This window comes from Zonotrichia leucophrys, chromosome 5 (assembly GCF_028769735.1).
Source record: "Zonotrichia leucophrys gambelii isolate GWCS_2022_RI chromosome 5, RI_Zleu_2.0, whole genome shotgun sequence".
Classification (NCBI taxonomy): domain Eukaryota; kingdom Metazoa; phylum Chordata; class Aves; order Passeriformes; family Passerellidae; genus Zonotrichia; species Zonotrichia leucophrys.
In genome coordinates, this window is record NC_088175.1 from 59,917,288 (window position 1) to 59,939,607 (window position 22,320).

General features: G+C 54.0%; 1 protein-coding gene across 1 annotated transcript; it reads left to right on the forward strand.

Moving 5' to 3' along the window:
- Window positions 1-488: 488 nt before the first annotated feature.
- PTGER2 (prostaglandin E receptor 2) lies at window positions 489-7,116 on the forward strand. The gene is made up of 2 exons (XM_064714673.1): window positions 489-1,316; window positions 6,203-7,116. Exons 1-2 carry the CDS (start codon window positions 489-491, stop codon window positions 6,446-6,448), a joined length of 1,074 nt encoding a protein of 357 aa, XP_064570743.1. The 3' UTR covers window positions 6,449-7,116.
- Window positions 7,117-22,320: the final 15,204 nt, after the last annotated feature.

Genomic DNA, 22,320 nt, shown 5'->3' on the forward strand with positions numbered 1-22,320 from the left:
CACTCCCGGCCCGGCACTGGGGCTCTCGGACGGCACCGGGACTGGCCGTGTCCGGGGCTCTCAGAACGGTACCGGAATTCTTAGATCCGCACTGTCACTGGCTGTGTCCAGCGCTCTCAGACCGGTACCGGGACTGTCGGATCGCACCGGGACTGGCCCTGTCCGAGGCTCTCAGACCGGTACCGGGACTCTCAGACCCGCACTGTCACTGGCCGTGTCCGGAATTCCCACACCGGTACCGGGACTCTCAGACCCGCACGGGACTCGCTGTGTCCGGGTCTCCCAGGCCAGTACCGGGACTCTGGTCGGGCCAGGCTCGGTCCGTGCGCGTTGCCCGCCTCCCCTCCGTCCATCCCCGAGAGCGCTGGCCCGGGGCGGTGCCGGGGCCCGGGGCGGTGCCGGGGCCGGTGGGCGGGCGGGGCGGTGCCGTCGGGGCGGGCGGTGCCGGTGCCGGGGCCGGGGGCGGCAGCGCAGTCGGGCGTGCGGCGATGAACGGGACGGGCGGGGCGGACGGGAGCGCCGGGGAAGCGCTGCCGGCCGGGGCTCGCCCGCTGGTCAGCGCCCTCATGTTCTCGGCCGGGCTCCTGGGGAACCTGCTGGCGCTGGCGCTGCTGCTGCGGGGCCGCCGCGGGGCCCGGCAGCGCCCGCCCGCGCTGTTCCACGTCCTGGTGCTGGCGCTGGTGGTCACCGACCTGCTGGGCACCTGCTCCGTCAGCCCCTTGGTGCTGGCCTCCTACCACCGAAACCTCACCCTGACCAGCCTGGCCCGCGGAGGGCACATCTGCCTCTACTTCGGCTTCGCCATGAGCTTCTTCGGCCTCGCCACCATGCTCATCCTCTTCACCATGGCGCTGGAGCGCTGCCTGGCCCTGGGGCGCCCCTACTTCTACGAGCGCTTCCTGAGCCCCCGCACGGGCTTGGTGGCCCTGCCGGCCATCTACACCTTCTCGGCCGCCCTGTGCTCGCTGCCGCTGCTGGGCTTCGGGCGCTACGTGCAGTACTGCCCCGGCACCTGGTGCTTCATCCAGATGCACCTGGAGCCGCACCGAGGGCTGGACGTGGCCTTCTCGCTGCTGTACGCCACGCTGCTGCTGCTGCTGATCGTGGCCGTGCTGCTGTGCAACCTGAGCGTGATGGCGAACCTGGCCCGCATGCACCGCCGCGGGCAGAGGAGCCGCAGGCTGGCCGCCCCCGAGCAGCCCCGAGGGGCCGCGGGCTGCGGGCGGCGGATGTTCTCCATGGCCGAGGAGATCGACCACCTGCTGCTGCTCTCCATCATGACCATCACCTTCGTCATCTGCTCCCTGCCCTTCACGGTGAGTGGCGCTGGGTGTCCCCTCGTCCCAGCACTCGCTTTTCTGTCCTGGCCTTTGCAAAGCATCCCCCAAGTCTGCTGGCCAGACCTCGAGGGTTGGGGTGAAAGCTTGGGAAAACACAGTTCAGCCATGAGCTTGGCAGTGTGCACATCTGGGGAGTGTGGGAATCATTCCCTGTGTCCCCAGGGCCAGGAGGAGAATGGGATGGGGTGTCAGGATCACATCGGGGAGCAGAAGAATGGGCTGGCAGGAGGATGGTGTGGCAGGAGAATGGGGTGGCAGAGGATGGAAGGGCAGGAGAATGGGATGATAGGAGAACAGAGTGTCAGGAGGATGGGGTGACAGGAGAATGGAGTGGCAGGAGGATGGGGTGGCAGGAGAATGGGGGGACAGGAGAATGATGTGGCAGAGGATGGAGTGGCAGGAGGATGGTCTGACAGGACGATGGGGTGGCAGGGGAATGGGGAGACAGGAGAATGGTGTGGCAGGAGAATGATGTGACAGGAGAATGATGTGACAGGAGGATGGTCTGACAGGAGAATGATGTGGCAGGAGCAGAGGTGCCTCCCACCCCACAGAGGCTCCAAGGCCAGGCCGTGTGGCTCAGGCAGGGTCTCCTGGACCACACATCATCACTGAGATTCCCAGGATCCAGGAGCTCATGGTGGAGGTGTGAGGGATGGCAAAACAACCAATTGCACTTCTAGAGAGGGGATGAAGGAGCTGCCCTGGGCTGGAGACGGTGGATATCTGTGCTGGGTGGGATGAGTTATCCCAGATTTCTGTGGATGGAGCTGGAGATGAGGGAGGCTGTGCCCACCTCGCTGTCAGACAGAGGTTTCTGCTCCTCTGCAGCAGCGCTGAGGCGCTGGCACAGAGCTGGGAGATTTCTGGGAACAGAGATCTGGCGCGGCAGCCACAGCACGTGGCATCCCCAGGGACGTCCCCACATCCCGTGCCCCATCCATGCACGAGGCTGCCAGCAGAAATCCGGGATCCAAACAGCCAAGTGAAGAAGGGGAGAGAGCGAGTGCCCTGCCTCTGTCTGGGCTCTGCCCTCCCAAGGGCCACTTCTCATCCATCCAGGTGCTTTTCCAGAGCCTGGGTGTGTGAGCCCCCAGGGCAGGAGATCACTTTGGTCCCTTTAGGAGTGACCCCAGCAAGGCTGGGAGCACAGCCAGTGCTAATTTCACACTCCTGGTGTTAAATAGACTCTGCCTTCCCTTCATCCTCCCTTGCTTTCCCTAAGGGAAAAGGAAATAACCACAGGATACGGCCGAGCCAGGGTTTTAGAACAAAGAAATAGTGTTCAGATGCTCGTGAGCATCCCAGGAGCCTCAACGCCCTGAGAGACTCCAGCTCCTGACCGTGACCCCAGAGGTGATGGGCAGCCCTTGCCGTGTCCCAGAGCAGCCCTGGGCTGGCTGCTGTGCTCAGGAGGAGCGGAACCCCGGCTGGGCAGGGCCCTGAGAGCGTGCTGGGGGCAGAGGGGCTGGGAAAGCAGCCCTGGCCGGGCTCCCATGGGCCCTGTGCGGGCAGATATGGCCTTGTCCAGAGCCAGCTTCCCTTTTCCCACCGCCCCGCCGCCCTGTGGGGCCGCGCTTGGCAGCGGCTCAAACCCAGCCGCCTCCCAGGGGTGACACTTTCTCTCCTGTCCCTGGAGCAGCCCAGGCACACACAAACCCCTCAGGCCGGGAATTCCTTCCCCAAACCCCACCAGAGCCTGGAAATGCTGCGTGCGGTGCCATTGCAGGGTGGTACCCGGGGGATGCCGCGCAGGGCAGGGATGCTCCAGGGATGCTGCAGGGATGCTCCAGGGATGCTCCAGGGATGCTGCCAGCCCCATCGCTGCTGTGCCCAGCCCCAGCGAGGGGGTGGCGGTGACCCGAGTGAGTAAGGGGGGCTGAGTCACCTTCCAGGAAGCCCCGCGGGCTGGGATGAGTCGGCAGGCAGGGCAGGAAGGAGCGGCGGGGTCTCAGCGCTCATCCTGCTCATCCTCTCCCTCCGTGTCGTCCCACGGTTCTGCTGCCGTGTGGTCTCAAGGTGAGAGACACCAGAGACGCCACTTCCTCCGGCAGCTCGGGGCTGACCGTGCCTCTGAACGAAGGGCTGGCTTGCATTTAAAGTTCATTTAAACCACACATCGCCGGCCGGGCGTGAATGTTCAAGTCACAAACGGGACAGGGCTGCTGGGAACGTGCCTTGAGCTGGTTTATTTTCCAGCATCTCGTTACATGGTTAGTGTGAAAAACGCCAATCACTTGTTTTTTAAAAATTTTTGAAGTTTAATAGTAATAAAATGGTTATAAAAATAGTAACACAATTTGGACAAATTGAATTAGGACAATATGAGACAATAAAAACAAAGAGTTACAGACAGTCCGGGTACCTTTTTCTGGGCATCACAAGTCTGAAAAAGGACACCCATTAACAAAGGATTAACCCTTGAGAACATTAGCTTATTGCATATTCATACACTTCATACATGACGCATAAATTCCATTCAAACACAGGATTCTGTCTGGTCTTCATCAGCTTCTCCCCTCTAATCCTAACAGCGCCTCCAAGGTGGGAAGAAGTTTGTTTCTTCCGATAAGAAGGCAATAAATTCCCTTTCTCTGAAAGATTCAGGTGTCCTGTGGCTGCTATCTCGCTGCAATCCTTTCTTTTAAACAAAGCATCTTACATAGCACACTTTCTATTTTAACAATTTTTATAACCTAAAACTATATTTAACACAGTACTTAAGAAAATGAAATACAGCATCGCTTTCTAACACAACACATATAATATTCATTTTAATATTTGCGAAAAGCCAATCATAAAATACACATTTTTCACAGTTATGACAATGGGAAGATGCCCTCAGCTCACATCCCAGAATTTAATGTTAAAACTTACTTTATAAGTTTTTTGACCAATCACACAAAGCAAAAGCACATTGACAGCAGTTCCATCCAACCACTATAAGCACAGGTACCTTTGGTTAAACAATGCTTGCTTATTTCAAATACAATACCTGCTTGTGAGCCTTACAGAGCTCCATTATTAAGCTTCAAACTTCCTAATATCTCACTAGATAAAGTTTTCTGTGGCTTAGGGAGTTATTCTAGACAAGTGTTAGTACACAGACCATTGTTCTATTTGTCCTTGCTTTTCTAGTTTTTAAATAATTTTTCTGCTGACCTATCCCATGGCTGCTGCTTAGCTCTAATCACAGTTCTGCTGTCTCTGAAGCCTGCCTTTTGCAGCTTTCCCAAAACCCTCTGATTTTATGGATTCCCACACCACAGAATCGGCATATTTGCTGTGACAGCCCAAATTGCCCCAAAAGAGCTGCCTGGGGGGGCAGATCCTGGGAAACCAAACCCGGGATTGTTTCTCCCTGTGATTTCTCCCTGGATGAGGGAGGTGATTGTGAGACCCCCCTGCAGGGCTGTGTCCAGCTCTGGGGTCATTCCAGCACAGCAAAGACCTGGAGCTGTTGGAGTAAATCCAGAGGAGGCACCAAGCTGATGGAAGGGATGGAGCAGCTCTGCTGGGAGAGTTGGGATTGCTCACCCTGGGAAAGAGAAGGATTTGAGGTCACCTAATTATGACCTTCCAGTACTTGAAAGGAGAAATAGGGAAGATGGAGAGAGAGTCTTTACAAAGGCCTGGAGTGACAGGATCGGGGAGAAATGGATTCAAACTGACAGAGAGGAGGTTTAGATGGGAAATTGGGAAAAAATTCTTTTTGCTGTGAGGACGGTGAAGCCCTGATCCAGGTTGTCCAGAGAAGCTGTGGCTGGAAGGGTTCCAGACCAGGTTGGATGCACCTCCTCCAGGCAGCACTGACAGAACCAGAGCACACAGCCTGAAGCTGTGCCAATGGAAATTTAAGTTGGATATGGGGAAAAAGTTTTTTACAGAAAGGGTTCTGTAAAAGTTCTGGAATGGCTGCTGGGGAGGTGGTGCAGTCCCCATCCCTGGGAGTGTTTAACAAAGCCTGGATGTGGCACTGGGTGCCAGGGTTTAGCTGAGGTGCTGGGGATGGGCTGGACTGGATGATCTTGAAGGTCTCTTCCAATCCAGTAATTCTGTGAATTCTGTGAATTCTGTGAATTCTGTGATTCTGTGAGTTCTGTCTTCTGTGAATTCCATGAATTCTGTGGATTCTATGAATTCTGCCAATTCTGCCAATTCTGTTTATTCTGTCAATTCTGTCATTCTGTGATTCTGTGATCCTGCAAATTCTGTGATTCTGTGAATTCTGTCATAGTCACTCTGTGAATTCTGTCATTCTGTCATTCTGTGGATTCTGTGGATTCTGTCATAGTCACTCTGTGAATTCTGTCATTCTGTGAATTCTGTCAATTCTGTCCATTTTATCATTCTGTTAATTCTGTCATTCTGTGAATTCTGTGCATTCTGTGATGCTGCGATTCTGTGAATTCTTTCAATTCTGTCACTCTGTGATTCTGTGAATTCTGTGAATTCTGATTCTGTGAATTCTGTCATTCTGTAAATTCTGTGATTCTGTAGATTCTGTGAATTCTGTGATTCTGTCATCCTCTGATTCTATGGATTCTGTGAATTTTGTGATTCTGCAAATTCTGTCAATTCTGTGATTCTCTGAATTCTGTCCTTCTGTGATTCTGTGAATTCTGTGAATTCTGTCATTCTGTCAATTCTGTCATTCTGAGAATTCTGTCAGTTCTGTGATTCGGTTCATTCTGTGATTCTGTGAATTCCATGATTCTGCGATCCTGTGAATTCTGCGATCCCGTGAATCCCGTGAATCCCGTGAATCCCCTGGATGTGCCTTGGCTGAACCCCGCCTAGCAGCACAACAACAGGCCGACACCAGGCCGTTTCTAACCTCCCTTTCCCCCCTGATCCCACAGATCCGCGCCTACGTGAACAAGCTCAGCGAGGCCGAGGGCGACCACGGCTGGGACCTGCTGGCCCTGCGTTTCCTGTCCATCAACCCCATCGTGGACCCCTGGGTGTTCGCCATCCTGCGGCCGCCCGTGCTGCGCCTCATGCGCTCCGTGCTCTGCTGCCAGCTCAGCCCCGCGGCCCCCGGCGGCCCCGCCGTGTCCCCGGCTGTCACAAAGCTGCCAGCACGGCCACACCTCTGTGGGCAGTAGGTGCGGGGGGATGCAGCCTCCTGATGGGCGGTTCTGGGCCCCTCAGTGTGGGGAGGGTGTGGAGGTGCTGGGGAGCGGCCGGAGGGAATGAGGCTGGAGAGGGGTTGGAGCACAAACGCTGTGAGGAAGCCCTGAGGGAGCTGGGGGTGCTCAGCCTGCAGAAAAGGAGGCTCAGGGGTGCCCCCATCGCTCTGCAGCTCCTGAAAGGTGCCTGTGCTCAGCTGGGGCTGGGCTCTGTCTGCAGCAGCACTGACACAACCAAAGGACACAGTCTGAAGCTGTGCCAATGGAAATTTAAGCTGGATATGAGGAAAACGTTTTTTACAGAAAGAGTGACAAAGTTCTGGAATGGCTGCCCAGGGAGGTGGTGCAGTCCCCATCCCTGGGGGTGTTTAACAAAGCCTGGATGTGGCACTGGGTGCCAGGGCTGAGCTGGGGTGTTGGGGCTGGGTTGGACTCCATGATCCTGAAGGTCTCTCCCAGCCCAGTGATTCTGTGATTCTGTGAAGCTCTGCCAGCCTGGAACAGCTGGGGGTGGCTCAGGTGTCACCTGGGAAGTCCCTGTGGCCTCTCACAGGGACAGAAGTGCAGCAGGACAGGGTTGGAAGGGCTGGTGAGTCCCTGGGGTTGGAAGGGCTGGTGAATCCAATCCCTGCGTGCTGCTGGCGCCCTCAGGGCTGGAGGAGGGCTCAGCCCTGCTGGGGTGGGTTGGGGGTGAATCTTGGGGGGTTTTGTTGTGACCCCATGCCTGGGGGGTGTTGGTGAAGCAGAGGTTCCAGGTGTGCTGCCCAGCAAGGTCTCCGTGGGGTTTTTGGGATGCACAGCTCCTGGAGATGGGGCTGGGTGGCTGCAAACACCCGTCTGTGCCCCCACATCCATAAGGATTGGGAAGGAGAGGAAGGGAGCAGTGTGTCATTAAAAAATCCCCATTATTTTAGGCTGGTTGCCTAAAGAAATGCACTTTTTCAGGGCCAGGTCTGTGTGCTCGTGTCTGTCTATCTGTCTGTCTGTGCCACAGCCCTGAGATTTTAGGCACTGGTGGGTCCCTGAGGGGCACCAAAGTACTAAAAAAGCCAAATTTTGGTACTGCCCTGGTGCTGTGATGGAGCAGAGCAGCCTCTCCTCAGCACCCATTTGGAAATTCCCTTTGCAAGAGCCAGCAAAGGGAATAAAGAGCCTGACCAGGGAATGGCCACAGCCATGAGCTTCACCCACTCCAGGGTGGTGCTGCTGGTGGGGTTTGGGTTTGTCCTTGATTGGGACGAATATTTATTTAAAAGAAAACAAAAAAAAATCAATAAAATCAAAAAACCATCCAGGTTTTGAAGTTGGGCAGCATCCTTCAACACCACTATTTTGTTTTTCTGGGATTCCTCTTGCTCTTTGGGACTCCAGGATGGTTCCCACTGGGATGAGGAGCGCCCAGCTCCACATCCCAAGGCCACCACTGCCATGAGGAATTTTCTTGCGGCTCCCATTTGAGGAACGTCCCACACACCCAGTGGCATTTGTGCAATTCTCAGTGTGGGATCTCATTTGGGAGCTGCAGCTCTGCTCAGGGAGCCCAAAAGTGCCGAGATTTGGGGCTTTTCCGTGGCTTGTGAGGCAAGGTGATGTAAAAATAATTTAAAAAAGAGTTATTATTTAAATATTTAAATAATAAATGTGTCTCAAAAGGAGTCTGCTGAATGGTGTGTGGGTTTGTGCTTGTGAGGCTGCTCAGGGTAGATCAGGCTCCTGGAGGAAATGTGTTGGATGTGAGATGAAACCACGGGAATGGGGGGAGAGGCAGCAGGAGAGGCTGGCAGGGGGAAGTGGGTGCCTCCAATTTCCTATAAAGTGGCCATAAAATGCATTTTACAGATGTAGAATCACTTTTTTTTTTTTTTTTTAACAGAACTACACAATTTCCTCCCCACCTCTGAGCTCTTCCCTCAAACCTGCCCATCCCACAGGCAGGGAGAGGCAGGCAGAGCTCCCACCTGTTATCAAAACACCACCCCCAAAAATACCCACCCTAAAAAAGGCAGGGTTGAGGTCACTCCTGTCAGGCTGCCCGTGCCCACAGGAAGTCTCCTGGCCTCCCAAATGCGTGTGGGCAGATGTCAGGCAGGGGCTGCTCTCGCTCAAATGAGTTTTTGGCAGCACCCCGTGGCTGGGGGGGCTGTGAAATTTTAGGAATAGGTTTTCCAGATGTGCCCGCCCCATGGGGGTGAAGCTGGGGTGCTCCCAAGGCCCACGGAATGTCATTAATCCTGGTGCCAACCTTGGGAAAACAAATTTGGCACCATCCCACCCAGCCCTGGCAGGGCACAGTTGTCCCTTCCCAAATAATTCCCTCAGCAGCAGGAAAAGCAAATTCTGGGCTCAGTTTTGGGGCTCCCATCATGACTCAGGCTGTACTCAGCTGGAAAAGGAACCAAAAATCTTTAGGGAGAGCTTTGGCTCCTTGAGCTTTATTTATCTGGATGGTCATGACCTGCTTGCTCACGCTGGAATTTCAGGACCAGTTGCCCAATTCTCCTCTGAGCCAGAGGGAATGGCTGCCTGGAGTGCAAAATATAGAAGGAAAAAATTTTTAAAAATGGGAAAAATGTTGGAAATGGCAAGGAGGCTGCATCCTGCAGGAATGTGACAGGGTGGGAGGAGAGCCCAGCAGGAGCTGTGCCACAGCCCAAGGGCAGGATTCTCCCAGAATCCAAGGATTTGCTCCTGCCAGCCCCCAGCTCCTCTGCTGACCGCTAATTAGCAGCTGCTGGTTTTTTTGGGAGGTTTATGGCTCCTCATCAGGAAATTCAACATCCATCCCCTGGGATTGGTTTTTGCTGCAGGAGAGGCACTCTCCCAACCATCAGGGCAGCAATCCTGGCAAGGATGGCTCAGGGAAATCATTTGGATCAAATTCAATGCCAGAATAAAAAGGAAATTTCAAAGAGAGGAGCCCCTTAAACCTGAGTCCCTTTGCCAGGACACATCCTGAGCTGCTGGCCAGGGATTACACCCAAGCTCTGGAATCCAAAAACTCCTCCTTTCTCTGCTTCCAAAGGAGAAAAGAGCCCTCAGCAGAGCTCTGGGAGGACAGGAGGACTGTGAATCTCTGCATCCTGAGCCATGAGCCTGCACAAAATGCTGCTTTTATTAACCTCACGCAGGAGCCTTTGGAAAAAGCAAATTAATTTTCCTCTCATCAGCTCCCTCAGCGTCTGCTCAGCTCAAATCCACGATGACAAAGTTTCATTTCATTGTCTGTGCCAGCCCTTAATGACTTTTTTATTTCCACACCGGAAACCTGCTGGCCCAGGGAAGCTCCAGGCAGGTCTTTAACCCTGCATTTCCAGCTGGGAATCTGCTGCTGGACAGGAGGGAGGGAGGAAACATTCCCTGGAGACAACAGAGGGAATCTGCTGCCTGAAAAATTGTGAGACATTCCACAGTGCCTGAGGGGTGCAGAGAGCAGGGATCTTGTCCAAAATCTGCCACAGAATCATGGAATGGTTTGGGATGGAAGGGACCTAAAATGCCATCCCACTCTATCCCCTATCCACACCTTCCACTATCCCAGGGTGCTCCAAGCCCTGTCCAGCCTGGCCTTGGGCACTGCCAGGGATCAGGGGCAGCCACAGCTGCTCTGGGCACCTGTGCCAGGGCCTGCCCACCCTCATAGGGAAGAATTCCTTCCCAATTGTCTGGGTTTGGAAAGCCAAGTGTCTGCTAAGGAAGGCAGGAGCCTCCCCTGAAATGAAAAATGCAAATCCCCTGCCTCCAAATTGTTATAAATTTTGAATTAAGGGGCTCTCAGGCAAAAATATATGGGAGCAGGAATAACAGTTCTTTACTAGGGAAGAAAATAAAAAGATTAAATGAACAATGCAGTGAACCAAAACAACAGTGACAGAGTCAGAACCCAACCTGACACCCTGTGGGTCAGGCTGTTGGCAGCAGTCCCATTGGAATTGTGGCTCAGCCCTCCTGCAGTGTCAGGGCTGGTTCTGCTGGAGCAGGATCCTGGAGAAGGGTGCAGTCTCTTCCTCTGGAGATCCAGGGGAAGAGGGAAATCCTCTGGGAAATCCAGTGGAGAAGCCGTGCTGGTGTTCCAGAATCTCCAGATTATATCCAGGCAGGAATGCTTGGCTGGTGTTCCAGAATCTCCAGATTATATCCAGGCAGGAATGCTTGGCTGGTGTTCCAGAATCTCCAGATTATATCCAGGCAGGAATGCTTGGCTCCTCCCTCTGGGCTCACATCTCCCAATGGGATGCTGTAGTTCTTATCAGCCATGCAGGGACATTCAATGGCTGTTATCAGCAGGTGTCTCCCCAGAGGGAGGAGTGATTGTGGAAGAGATAAGGAAAACTGCCCAATGAACAGAAGACAACTGCCACAGAGATAGCAAATAGAAAACAATTTGTTTGGCAATCCAGGACACCAATGTCCTATCTGACCTCTGGCAGTGGAAAGCTCCTTTATTCTGGCCCTTCACCCCCTTGGAAATAATCCCTCTCCATTCCCAAGTGATGCTGATGCCACACAATGGTTTTGGGAAAAAGGCATTTTGGGAGAGTAGGGAAGAAGGAAAAGCTCTTCCCTCCTGCTCCCTCCTTTCCTGGTTGTTTGGAACATCTCCCCCACGTTTCTGTGCTGTCAGCAGGCAGGAAATGCTCATTTTTGGGCTATTCTGGCTGTGGTTTTATGGGGGCCACAAAAACCCCTCAGTCCCATTGAGGGGGATCAGGAAATTTGGGCAACATTTGGGAACACCCTACAAATGTGGGGATGGGATGGGATGGGATAGGATGGGATCCATGGGATGGGATGGGATGGGATGGGATCCATGGGATGGGATGGGATGGGATCCATGGGATGAGATGGGATCCATGGGATGGGAGGTGGGAAGGGATCCATGGGATCATGGATGGGATGGATCCATGGATGGGATGGATGGATCCATGGATGGGATCCATGGGATGGGATCCATGGGGATGGGATGAGGGATCCATGGGATGGGATCCATGGGATGAGATGGGATGGATGGGATATCCATGGGATGGGATGGGATCCATGAGATGGGATCCATGGGATGAGATGGGATGGGATGGGATCCATGGGATGGGATGGGATCCATGGGATGGGATGGGATCCATGGGATGGGATGGGATGGGATGGGATCCATGGGATGAGATGGGATCCATGGGATGGGATCCATGGGATGAGATGGGATGGGATGGGATCCATGGGATGAGATGGGATCCATGGGATGGGTGCAGTGGTGTGTCCAAGCCCAGCATTCCTGCAGAGCACTTCTGGAATTTCTGCTCCAGACCTTTGGGATGCTGGAAGCAAAGCAGAGCTGCCTTTCCAGGCATAGGAACGCCTCCCTGGGCTCCAGAGGGTGTGATCCATGTTAAATTGGATTACATTAATTAGCCAAGGAAGTGACTTATGGGGACATGGCACGGCTGGGCTCCCCATCTGGCTCTGCAGTGCTTCCAGGGCTTCCCATGCCACAGGAAAATGTCACATTTGGCTTTGCCACAGCTGTCTTCTGCTTTTGCAGCTGCTTTTGCACCTCTGCATCCCCACATATTCATGCAGAACCTTTCCTCTGAGCCCTTCAGGTCACCCCACATCAGAATGATCCTGTTCTGAAAGAGGGATCAGCCTTTTCCAGGGATTGTTTGTGGCATCCCAAACTTGATAGGCTTAAAATCAACAACAACACTGAGACCCAAAATGAAGAATTTGAGGCTTTTCCCTGTCATTGTGAGGGGTTATGAGACCTTGGAAGCATCAGGGCTGGGCAGAATTACCTAAAGTGAAACCAAATACACCTGAGAGATCCAGAACAAACTTGTGTGGGGGCATAAATTCCTTGTGCCACATCAGTTTAACCTGGGAATCCTGCAATGGAATCCCATGGGCTGGGATCCCTGCATCAGCCCCACCACCCTCACAGGGAGGAATTCCCAATTCCCAATCTCCCATCCATCCCTGCCCTCTGGCACTGGGAGCCATTCCCTGGCTCCTGTCCCTCCATCCCTGTCCCCAGTCCCTCTGCAGCTCTCCTGGAGCCCCTTCAGGCCCTGCCAGGGGCTCTGAGCTCTCCCTGGAGCCTTCTCCTCTCCATGTGAACACTCCCAGCTCTCCCAGCAGAGCCTTGAATTTTTAAGCTTTTTTACAATATGTGAGTAATAACAACAATTTTCATTCTGGCTTTTGGGTTCAGCATTGCAGGGGGGTGAAAGTCTCACATTTATTTCCCCAGATTGCCATAAACTGTCCATTTCTCAAGGCTACCAGATTTATTTTAGCTGTGGGTGTGACCTCCTCACTCGGAAGGGCTGTGGCCAGACATTTTGTCACATAATTCAGTTTTTCTCTTCCTCTGACACCAAAACAACAACGTGAACATCCTGGTTCAGTGCAAGGTGTCCCTGCCCATGGCAGGACTTGGAACAAGATGGGCTTTAAGGTCTCCTCCAACCTAAATATTCCACAATTCCATGGAGCCGCAGCCCTCCTGCTGCTCATTTTTCCTCACAGATGGAGCTGGGTGTGATGGGAGGGTGAGCTGGAGGATCTTGGGATGGGTCTGGACCCTGTATCCCTGTATCCTTGAATTCCTGTATCTCTGAATCCCTGTATCCCTGAATTCCTGAATTTCTGAATCCCTGTATCCCTGATCCTTGAATCCCTGAATCCCTGTACCCCTAAATCCATGGATCCCTGTATTTCTGTATCCCTGTACTCCTGTACCCCTGTACCCCTGAATCCCTGTATCCTTATATCCCTGAATCCTTGTGTCCCTGAATTCCTGCATCCCTGTATCCCTGTACCCCATGATCCCTGAATCCCTGAATTCCTCTACCCTTGGATCCCTGAATCCCTGAATTCCTCTACCCTTGAATCCCTGAATTCCTGAATCCTTCTATCCCTGAATCCCTGAATCCTTGTATCCCTGAAGTCCTGAATTTCTGAATCCCTGAATCCTTGTCTCCCTGAATCCCCATATCCCTGAATTCCTGGATTCCTCTATCCCTGAATTTCTGTATCCCTGTACCCCTGTATCCATGAATTCCTGAATTCCAGGATCCCTAGATCACTGAATTCCTGTATCCCTGTACCCCTGAATCCCTGTGTTTCTATATCCCTGTATCCCTGTATTTCTATATCACTGAATCCCTGTACCCCTGAATTCCTGTATCCCTGTACCCCTGTATCCCTATATCCCTGAATCCTTGTGTTCCTGAATTCCTGCGTCCATGTATCCCTGAATTCCTGAATTTCAGAATCCCTGTATCCCTGAATGCCTGTGTCCCTGAATTCCTGAATCTCTAAATCCCTGTATCCCTGTACCCCTGAATCCCTGTATCCCTGTATCTCTGCATCCCTGTATCCCTGAATTCCTGAATCCCTAAATCCCTGTATCCCTGTACCCCTGAATCCCTGTATCCCTGAACTCCTGGATTCCTATATCCCAAATCCCTGTATCCCTGTATCTCTGCATCCCTGTATCCCTGAATTCCTGAATCCCTAAATCCCTGTATCCCTGTACCCCTGAATCCCTGTATCCCTGAATTCCTGTATCTCTGTACTCCTGGATTCCTATATCCCCAAATCCCTGTATCCCTGTATCTCTGCATCCCTGTATCCCTGAATTCCTGAATCACTGAACCCCTGAATTCCTGTATCCCTGTATCCCTGAACCCCTGTGTCCCTGAATTCCTGTATCTCTGTACTCCTGGATTCCTGTATCCCAAATCCCTGTATCCCTGTATCTCTGCATCCCTGTATCCCTGAATTCCTGTATCCCTGTACCCCTGAATCCCTGTGTCCCTGAATTCCTGTATCTCTGTACTCCTGGATTCCTATATCCCCAAATCCCTGTATCCCTGTATCTCTGCATCCCTGTATCCCTGAATTCCTGAATCCCCGCATCCCTGCTATTCCCTGCTCCACCCTTTATCCAAAATGCACACACAGACAAAGGCCCGGATGGATCAGAGCCCCCCAGAGTCCCCCCCTCCCCAGCTGGGGCACATCCAACCAGAAACCCAACAGAAGGACAGGGACAAACCCAGCCAGAGCTCCCGGATGATCCACAAGCTGCTGCAAACAGAAAGAAGGGAAAGTTTTCCAAGCCTGGCTAAAATTCCATCTCTCCCTCGGGGTGGGAGCGGCTCTGCAGGCACCGCTGCTCTCTGTGCTCCCGCCCCCGGAGAAAGTCCTGTCCCTTGGGAGCATCCCGATGAGGTGTCAGGGAATTTATATCCTCCTTCCCCATGCACCCGCCAGGGAGGGCGGGATCGCATTTCCCCGTGCCCTCGGGCTCTTCCCGAGCTCTGGAAGGGGCACCCCGTGTCCCTGTTCGGCAGCCTGAGGAGGGGAATGTGTTGGGGACAGTCCTGGGTATGGCCAGGGTTTCCCATGCCAGGCTGCTGTTATTTTAACTGGCTTTCCCTGGAATGTGCAAACATCCAAGTCCATCAAATCCGCCGGGAAGTGCTGCCCATCTGCTGCTCCCAGAGTGACCTAAATCTCCCAAAGCAAGAGACTAAACAGTGTCAAACTCACATGGAGCATCTGGATTTTATAGGGGCCATAAAAGCTTCGAGGCATGGTGGAGCGGGGTGGATCTCTCACCATCCTGCCCCGTGGGATGAGCCTGTGACCTCTCCCAAAAAAACCCCACACTCATTAGGATAAAGCAGGATCCCATCAGCATCCTCATGTGAGGAGGAGAGCAAAGGTCCTGGGGTTACCGAGCAAGTCAGGCCATAAATCCTTGCAGGGTTTTACGTGCCAGGGCTGGGGCTGTGGTTTCGTTGTGGTTCCCACTGGGCTGCCCTAGGTGCAGAAGGTGCCATTTTGTGGCTGAGTTAAAAACCCTCTGAAAAACCACCTGGAAATCTTGCTTTTCTCAGCAGCTGGGTTGGGAGTGAGCTCCTGCCATAGGCACAATTCCAGCCCTCAGGTCTGGCACGTCCCATCCCTGGAAGTGTCCCAGGCCAGGCTGGACAGGGCTTGGAGCACCCTGGCGTCGTGGAAGTGTCCCTGCCATGGGGTTGAATGAGATGAGCTTTGAGATTCCTTCCACCCCAAACCATTCTGGGATTCTGTGGTTGCTCTGCCTCAGTTTCCCCTCTGTGGTGCTGGAAATGGGGTTGGAGAACCCTCCAGAGCTCCTTGAGCACATCACCCTCCCCAAACCCATTCCAGCACCACCCTCCTCCCTCTGCACCTGGAAGGTGCTGGACAAGCAGCACAGCAGTGCTTGGCAGAACTGGGATGGATAAATCCACCATAAATCCACCAATAAAAGGGATTGGATATCCACCAATAAACTGGAATGGATAAATCCACCATAAATCCACCAATAAAAGGTCCTGGCCTTTCATTGGGACCCCCCCTATCCCAAACACCACAGCAGGGACAAGGATTTATCCATCTGCTCTTGTGGGGGCAGGAGGAAATGGTCAGGGCCAGGCCAGATGCGAAACATCAAAGCAGACAGAGTTTTGAGCAGAGTTAAAAAGAAAAGTCTGTGTTTACAAGAAGCTGTTCCAGAGTGGTTTGGAGCCTGTTTATCCCTGGACATTCGTGCTACCAGAGCTCTGGCCCTGCACAGCAATGGGTTTGTCATGGGAGGGGATGTGTACATGACACAACATTTATTTGTCATGAGCAGCTGCTGCTTCCTCTGCTCCAGACCTTTTCCATGCAACTGGGGCTGGGAATTGAGCTAATTGAGCTGGGAGGTCTCTCCGAGGGCCCTGCAGGGGTTGGATTGAGCTGCAGAGCCATCAGGATGAGCCCTCCCAGCAGATCAGTGCCTGGGGAAGGCAGGAGCAGCCCCTGCCCTGCTCAGGGCTCTGCCAGAGCTCCCTGGGGCTGCCGGAGGAAGCTGCTCATCATCTTGGAATGATCACATCAGGCGTCTTTGGAAAGCTCTGGAGCGCTCCTGCTTCCTCCAGGGTCATCCTCATCCTCATCCCGGGCATCTGGGGTCCCCTGGGGCTGTTCCTGGAATCCCTCCTGCCAGGGACAATGGCCCTGAGGAGGATGAGGAAGAGCACGGAGCCTCTGCAAACCTCCCTATCAGCAGCTCTTCAAATAGGGATGGGGACAGGAGAAAAGGGGGCAGGAGGAAAGGGAAGTGGGATAAGGGACAGGAAACCAGGGAAGAGGGAAGGGGGAAAGGGAAAAGGGAGAGAAAAGGGGACAGGGACAAGGGAAAGAGAAATGGGGAAGAAAAAGGGGACAGGGACAAGAGAAGGGGAAGAGAAAAGGGGAAAAGGACAAGGGAAAGGCAAAGAGAAATGGGGAAGGAAAAAGGGGCAGGGACAAGGGAAAGGGGGAGAGAAATGGGGAAGGAAAAGGGGACAGGTGAAAGGGGGCAGGAGGAAAGGGAAGGGGGATAAGGGACAGGGAACAAGGGAAAGGGGAAGGGGATGGGGGAAAGAGAAGAGAAATGGGGAAGGAAAAGGGGACAGGGACCAGGGAAAGGCAAAGAGAAATGGGGAAGGAAAAAGGAGACAGGGACAAGGGGGCAGGAAAAAAGGGGAGAGGGATAAGGGACAGGGAACAAGGGAAAGGGGATGGGGGAAAGGGAAGAGAAAAGGGAGAGGAAAAGGGGACAGGGACAAGGGAAAGGGGAAGAGAAATGGGGAAGGAAAAGGGGACAGGGACAAGGGGGCAGGAGGAAAGGGAAGGGGGATAAGGGACAGGGGACAAGGGAAAGGGGAAGGGGGAAAGGGAAGAGAAAAGAGAAAGAAAAAGGGGACAGGGACAAGGAAAAGGGTAAGAGAAATGGGGAAGGAAGAGAGGACAGGTGAAAGAGGGAAGGAGGAAAGGGAAGGGGGATAAGGGACAGGGGACAAGGGAAATGGGATGGGGGAAAGGTGAAGAGAAAAGGGAGAGGAAAAGGGGACAGGGACAAGGGAAAGGGGAAGAGAAATGGGGAAGGGGAAATGGGGCAAGAGAAGGTGGAAAGGGGACAAGGGACAGGAGACAAAGAAAAGGGGAAGGGGGTCAGGGGAATGAAAGAGAAAAGGGAAGGGGAGCAAGAGAAAGGAGCAAGAGAGGGCAGGGGACAAGGATGGGGATGGGAGAAAGGAAAGAGGAAAGGGAAAGAGGAAATGGGGCAAGAGAAGGTGGAAAGGGGACAAGGGACAGGAGACAAGAAAGGGGAAGGAGGTCAGGGAAGAGAAAAGGGAAAGGGGGCAAGAGAAAAGAGAAAGGAAGATAGGGCAGGGCACAGGGGTTAGGGGACAAGGAAAAGGGGAAGGGAATGGGAGAGGGGAAGAGAAAAGAGGAAAGGGCAAAGGGAAAAGGGGAAAGAGGACAAGGGAAAAGCTTCCAGGCTCTGTCCTGGTGTGTCTGGCCACTGGAACTGCTGTGCCTGGCAGGTTTCTCAGTGTGTGGCATTTTGCCATCATCCCTCCATTCATTACCTTTTGCATTCCCCAGTTTTAGCAGCCAATCAGCCCTGGAAACCTCAGCATTCCCTACAGGATGCTCTGGAACTGGAGCCTTGGTGCTGCTGAGCGCCTTGGGAGCATCCCAGGACAGCAAAACACAGAACCCTGACACTCCTGCGAGGGTTCAGGGATCAAAACCAACCACCAGCACACCCAGGGCAGGACATTCTCTGCTTCAAAGCAGCTCCTTCCCCCTCAGAGAGCTCCTTCCCCAGTGGTTTGCTCAGCACTTCCCTCCTTGCTGGAGTTTCTGCTCAATCCAGGCCAGCTCTGCCTCCCTGGGCACAGCATTTTCCTGCCATGGTGCCACTTCCAGCTGCAGCAGGGACGAACTGGGCTCAGCTTCAGGCAGCCAGAGCTGCCAAACGCTTGTGAGAGCTTCACCAGAGCTGTTCCCCAAATGATCCATGGCTGGGATGAATGTTGTGGGAATCAATCAGGGTTTCCAAGGTTTATAATCAATATTCTTCTTTGGCGCATCCCTTCTGTTTGGGAGCAAATATTGAGCACTGGATGAGTTTTTGAGGGGGATCAGCTCTGCCTGGGCATTGCAGGGGTGTTCTCAGGGATATCTGCAGCCCCCACACCTCCATCCTGCCCACCCAAAGCCCTTGGAGAAAATTCCCCACCCCTGCCAGGATAAGGATTGAGGTTCAGCCACCAAACAACATCACATTGCTGCTTTTCTCTATTTTCCCTCTCTCCCTCTGGGGAGACAAATGTGTTTTCTCACATTTTTCTGAAGTCATTGTGTGTTTTTAGAAGGAAGTGCTAAGCCAGGGAGGATTTCTTTTTGAGGGCATGTTTTCTCTCATACTTTCCTTCACACAGCAGTGCCCAGAGCAATTTTAAAAATCCTATTTAATTGCCCTTTCCCCCCTGCTTGGATTCCCTGGTTCCTTCCTGAGAGTGGAAGGCTGCTGGCACTCCACAGGGCCATAACTAACAGGGGACACTTTTGGGGTGCCCATCCTTGCAGGGAAGACCTTAGGGGGTCATTGTGAGATCCTTGTGCTGGCATCAGGACCCTGAACCCTAACAGGAGGGTCCTGTGGGTGATCCCTGTCCTTGTAGGGATTCATTGTGGGGTTTTCATTCTCTCAAAGGGTCCAAACCCCTTTGGGAGTGTCCTTGTGCTGCTCTGAGGTCGCTGTCCCTCTGTAGGGGATGGCAGAGCCAAGGGGAGCTGGGTGTCTCCCACAGGGAGCCACATTCCAGGGACAACAGCCAGGGTGGAAAGGGACAAGGAGTTGGCTGAAAATGCAGTTTGTGGGACAGACCAACAGCTGCTGTGGGCTGGAGAATCCCACAGAGCCTCACTGGGGGCATCAGAGCAGGACAGGACAGGGTGAGAGGGCAATGGCCAGGAGAGCAAGGAGGGATGAGCAAGAGCTGAGCTCTGCAGAGAATAAAGTCACCAACAAAGTGACCAATGCCAGCACTGCCAGCTGGGAATGAGGGCTGGGAGGGACAAAAAGTCACCTTGGTCCATCTGGGCAAGAAAATGGTCCAAGAAAATCTATCTCCTGTCACAGAATCATGGAATGGTTTGGGTTGGAAGAGACCTTAAATTCCATCCCATCCCAGCCCTGCCATGGCAGGAACAACTTACACTGTCCCAGGCTGCTCCAAGACCTGTCCAGCCTGGCCTTGGGCACTGCCAGGGATCCAGGGGCAGCCACAGCTGCTCTGGCAATTCCAGCCCAGCCAGCAATTCCCAATTCCCAATCTCCCATCCATCCCTGCCCTCTGGCACTGGGAGCCATTCCCTGGCTCCTGTCCCTCCATCCCTTGTCCCCAGTCCCTCTCCAGCTCTCCTGGAGCCCCTTCAGGCCCTGCCAGGGGCTCTGAGCTCTCCCTGGAGCCTTCTCCTCTCCAGGTGAGCACCCCCAGCTCTCCCAGCCTGTTCCATATCCTGGATACCAAGGATGCTCCCAGCAGGACGTTCCCAGCACCACTGGATTTTCCTGCACAGGAGGGTGGGAGCACAGAGAAGTTTGGATCAGGGAAGATCCAGGGAGTGAGAGAGAGCAGAGCAGAGTTACACAGTCCTTGCATCTGATGACTCAACTCCCAACCATGCCCAGGATCTCAGGGGGATGTTGCTCAAGAAAATAAAAAATCATGGAAAGCTGAGGACGTCCAGAGGAAATGGACAACAGGAGGCTCGTGATTAAATGGTTTTAACTCACATCCTAAAATCAGGGATGTGCTTGGGGAGCTGCTGGGGACAGGAATGTGTAGGGCTGGCCCTGCTGAAAGTCTCTTTGGAGCTCATCCCCAGCAGCAGACACGAGCTGGGATTTAGGGAGCAAGTCCAGGGATGAGGGAAGCCAGAACAACCTCAGCTGGTGATTCCCAAAAGCCAACCCAGCCCCTTCCTGAGGGACCCCCACCCTCAAGGCACCTGGGGGCTGTCCAGGGGTTTATCCATGGGTGGGAACACACCATGGGGTCTGGGGGATGCCCTTCCAGCGGGAAAAGCTGGGAATTGCAGCCAGCTGGCCCCTCTGGCAAGGCGGGACATGAGGAATAGTTGAAGCTCTGCCATCAGGAGCCAGGCTGGGCTGTGTTGGGAAGCCTTTCCCTGGGAATCAGACTGCACAGTAAAGTCAGATAAAATGAAATAAAACATGTGAGACCTGGCCCAGCTGGAGCAGACTCCTCAAAGCCAAGCTGCTGGCTGTGAGCAAGGAATGGAGAAATCCCTGCTGGGGAAAATTCCAGCTTTGTCTCTTACTCAGCCCAGGCAGCATTTTGGTGACCTGTGTGTCATCCCTGCAATCTCCCTGTCCCCATGGCCAGGCTGGGAGCAGCGCTGGCACCTGGCAGTGCCCCAGCACCCAGAGCCCTCCCTGCTGTGGGGTGGCACCCCTGGGTCACTGAGGTCCCCAAAAGCCACAGGGGATGAATCAGGAGGGATTTCCTCTGGCCAGGGCAGCGCTGCCCTGGGCTGACACAGCCTGAATCACATCCCACCCTCCCATTTCACTCTCCATGGCTTTCTCCTGAGCTGCTTCACTCCCAGGGACAGAGATCCCTGTGTGCCACCCCCAGGGACAGAGAGATCCCTGTGTGCCATTACCAGGGACAGAGATCCCTCTGTGCCACCCCCAGGGACAGAGATCCCTGTGTGCCATTACCAGGGACAGAGATCCCTGTGTGCCACCCCCAGGGACAGAGATCCCTGTGTGCCATTACCAGGGACAGAGATCCCTGTGTGCCACCCCCAGGGACAGAGATCCCTGTGTGCCACCCCCAGGGGAACAGAGGATTTCCCTGGTGCCTCTACCTGGGACAAGACCTGAATGATGCCACCCCCATGATCAGAGTCCTGAGTGCCACTCCCAGGGACAGAGATCCCTGTGTGCCACCCAGGGACAGAGAGATCCCTGTGTGCCACCCCAGGGACAGAGAGATCCCTGTGTGCCACCCCAGGGACAGAGAGATCCCTGTGTGCCACCCTCAGGGACAGAGATCCCTGTGTGTCACTCCCAGCAGTGGGGACAGTCCCTGCTGGGTGTCCCAAACCTTTTTGGGGTGAGGGACACATCTGTCCCCAGTACAGAAAGCTGCACACAGCAATTCCAAGCTGGGAGAAAGGGCTGGGTGTCCCTCTGGATGGATGGAAAGAGTGAAGGATGCCACCCTCTGGATGCCACCCTCACCCTGGGGCTGTCTGCTCCAGGTGCCACCCAGGATGGCCACCCTGGTGTCCTTGGGGATGGTGATGGGGCCACACAGGAGGTGACACTGGTGTTGGGACCTTTTGGGACCTATCTCCCACCCTGCTCCAACAGCCCAAGGCTGCAGCATCCTGTCTGAGCTGGAGCCACAGACATTCCCAACTCCTGTCTCCAACAGCTCTGGAAATCATGGAGTGAGGACAAACAGACAGGTTGGGCTTTGGTGGCTTTTTTATTTATGGATTGTGGGTTTTGCTGATGCCCCAGGGATGGGGATGAGTGCCAGGTGGGGACACAGGAATGTCACAGCCAGCCCTATAATTAAGCCAGCAGTTAATTAAGCTCCAAAAGCACTTCCAAAAGCATCCCTGGTAGGGAGGACTCTGGTGGGGAGCTCAGCCTGGCCTCAGAGCAGGAGAAGGAATGAAAGAGGATCCTGCTGCAGCTGCAGCCTCACTGCTGCCTCCTCCCCAGCCCCAGGGGAAGAGCAAGGGGCTGCAGAGAGCCAGCAGACCTGGAGCTTTTGGGATTTGTCCCTCAGCTGGTGACCCTTGGCAGCCAGAGCCCCTGAGGATGGCATGGCAGAGTCGCCAGCTCATGTGTATCATGTTCTTCTTGAAAGGAGGAGGAAGGATGAGTGTCACCAGGGTGGGGACCCAGGAGGGGACATTGGCCAAGTGACTCAGGTCATTCCTATTGGAATATGAAT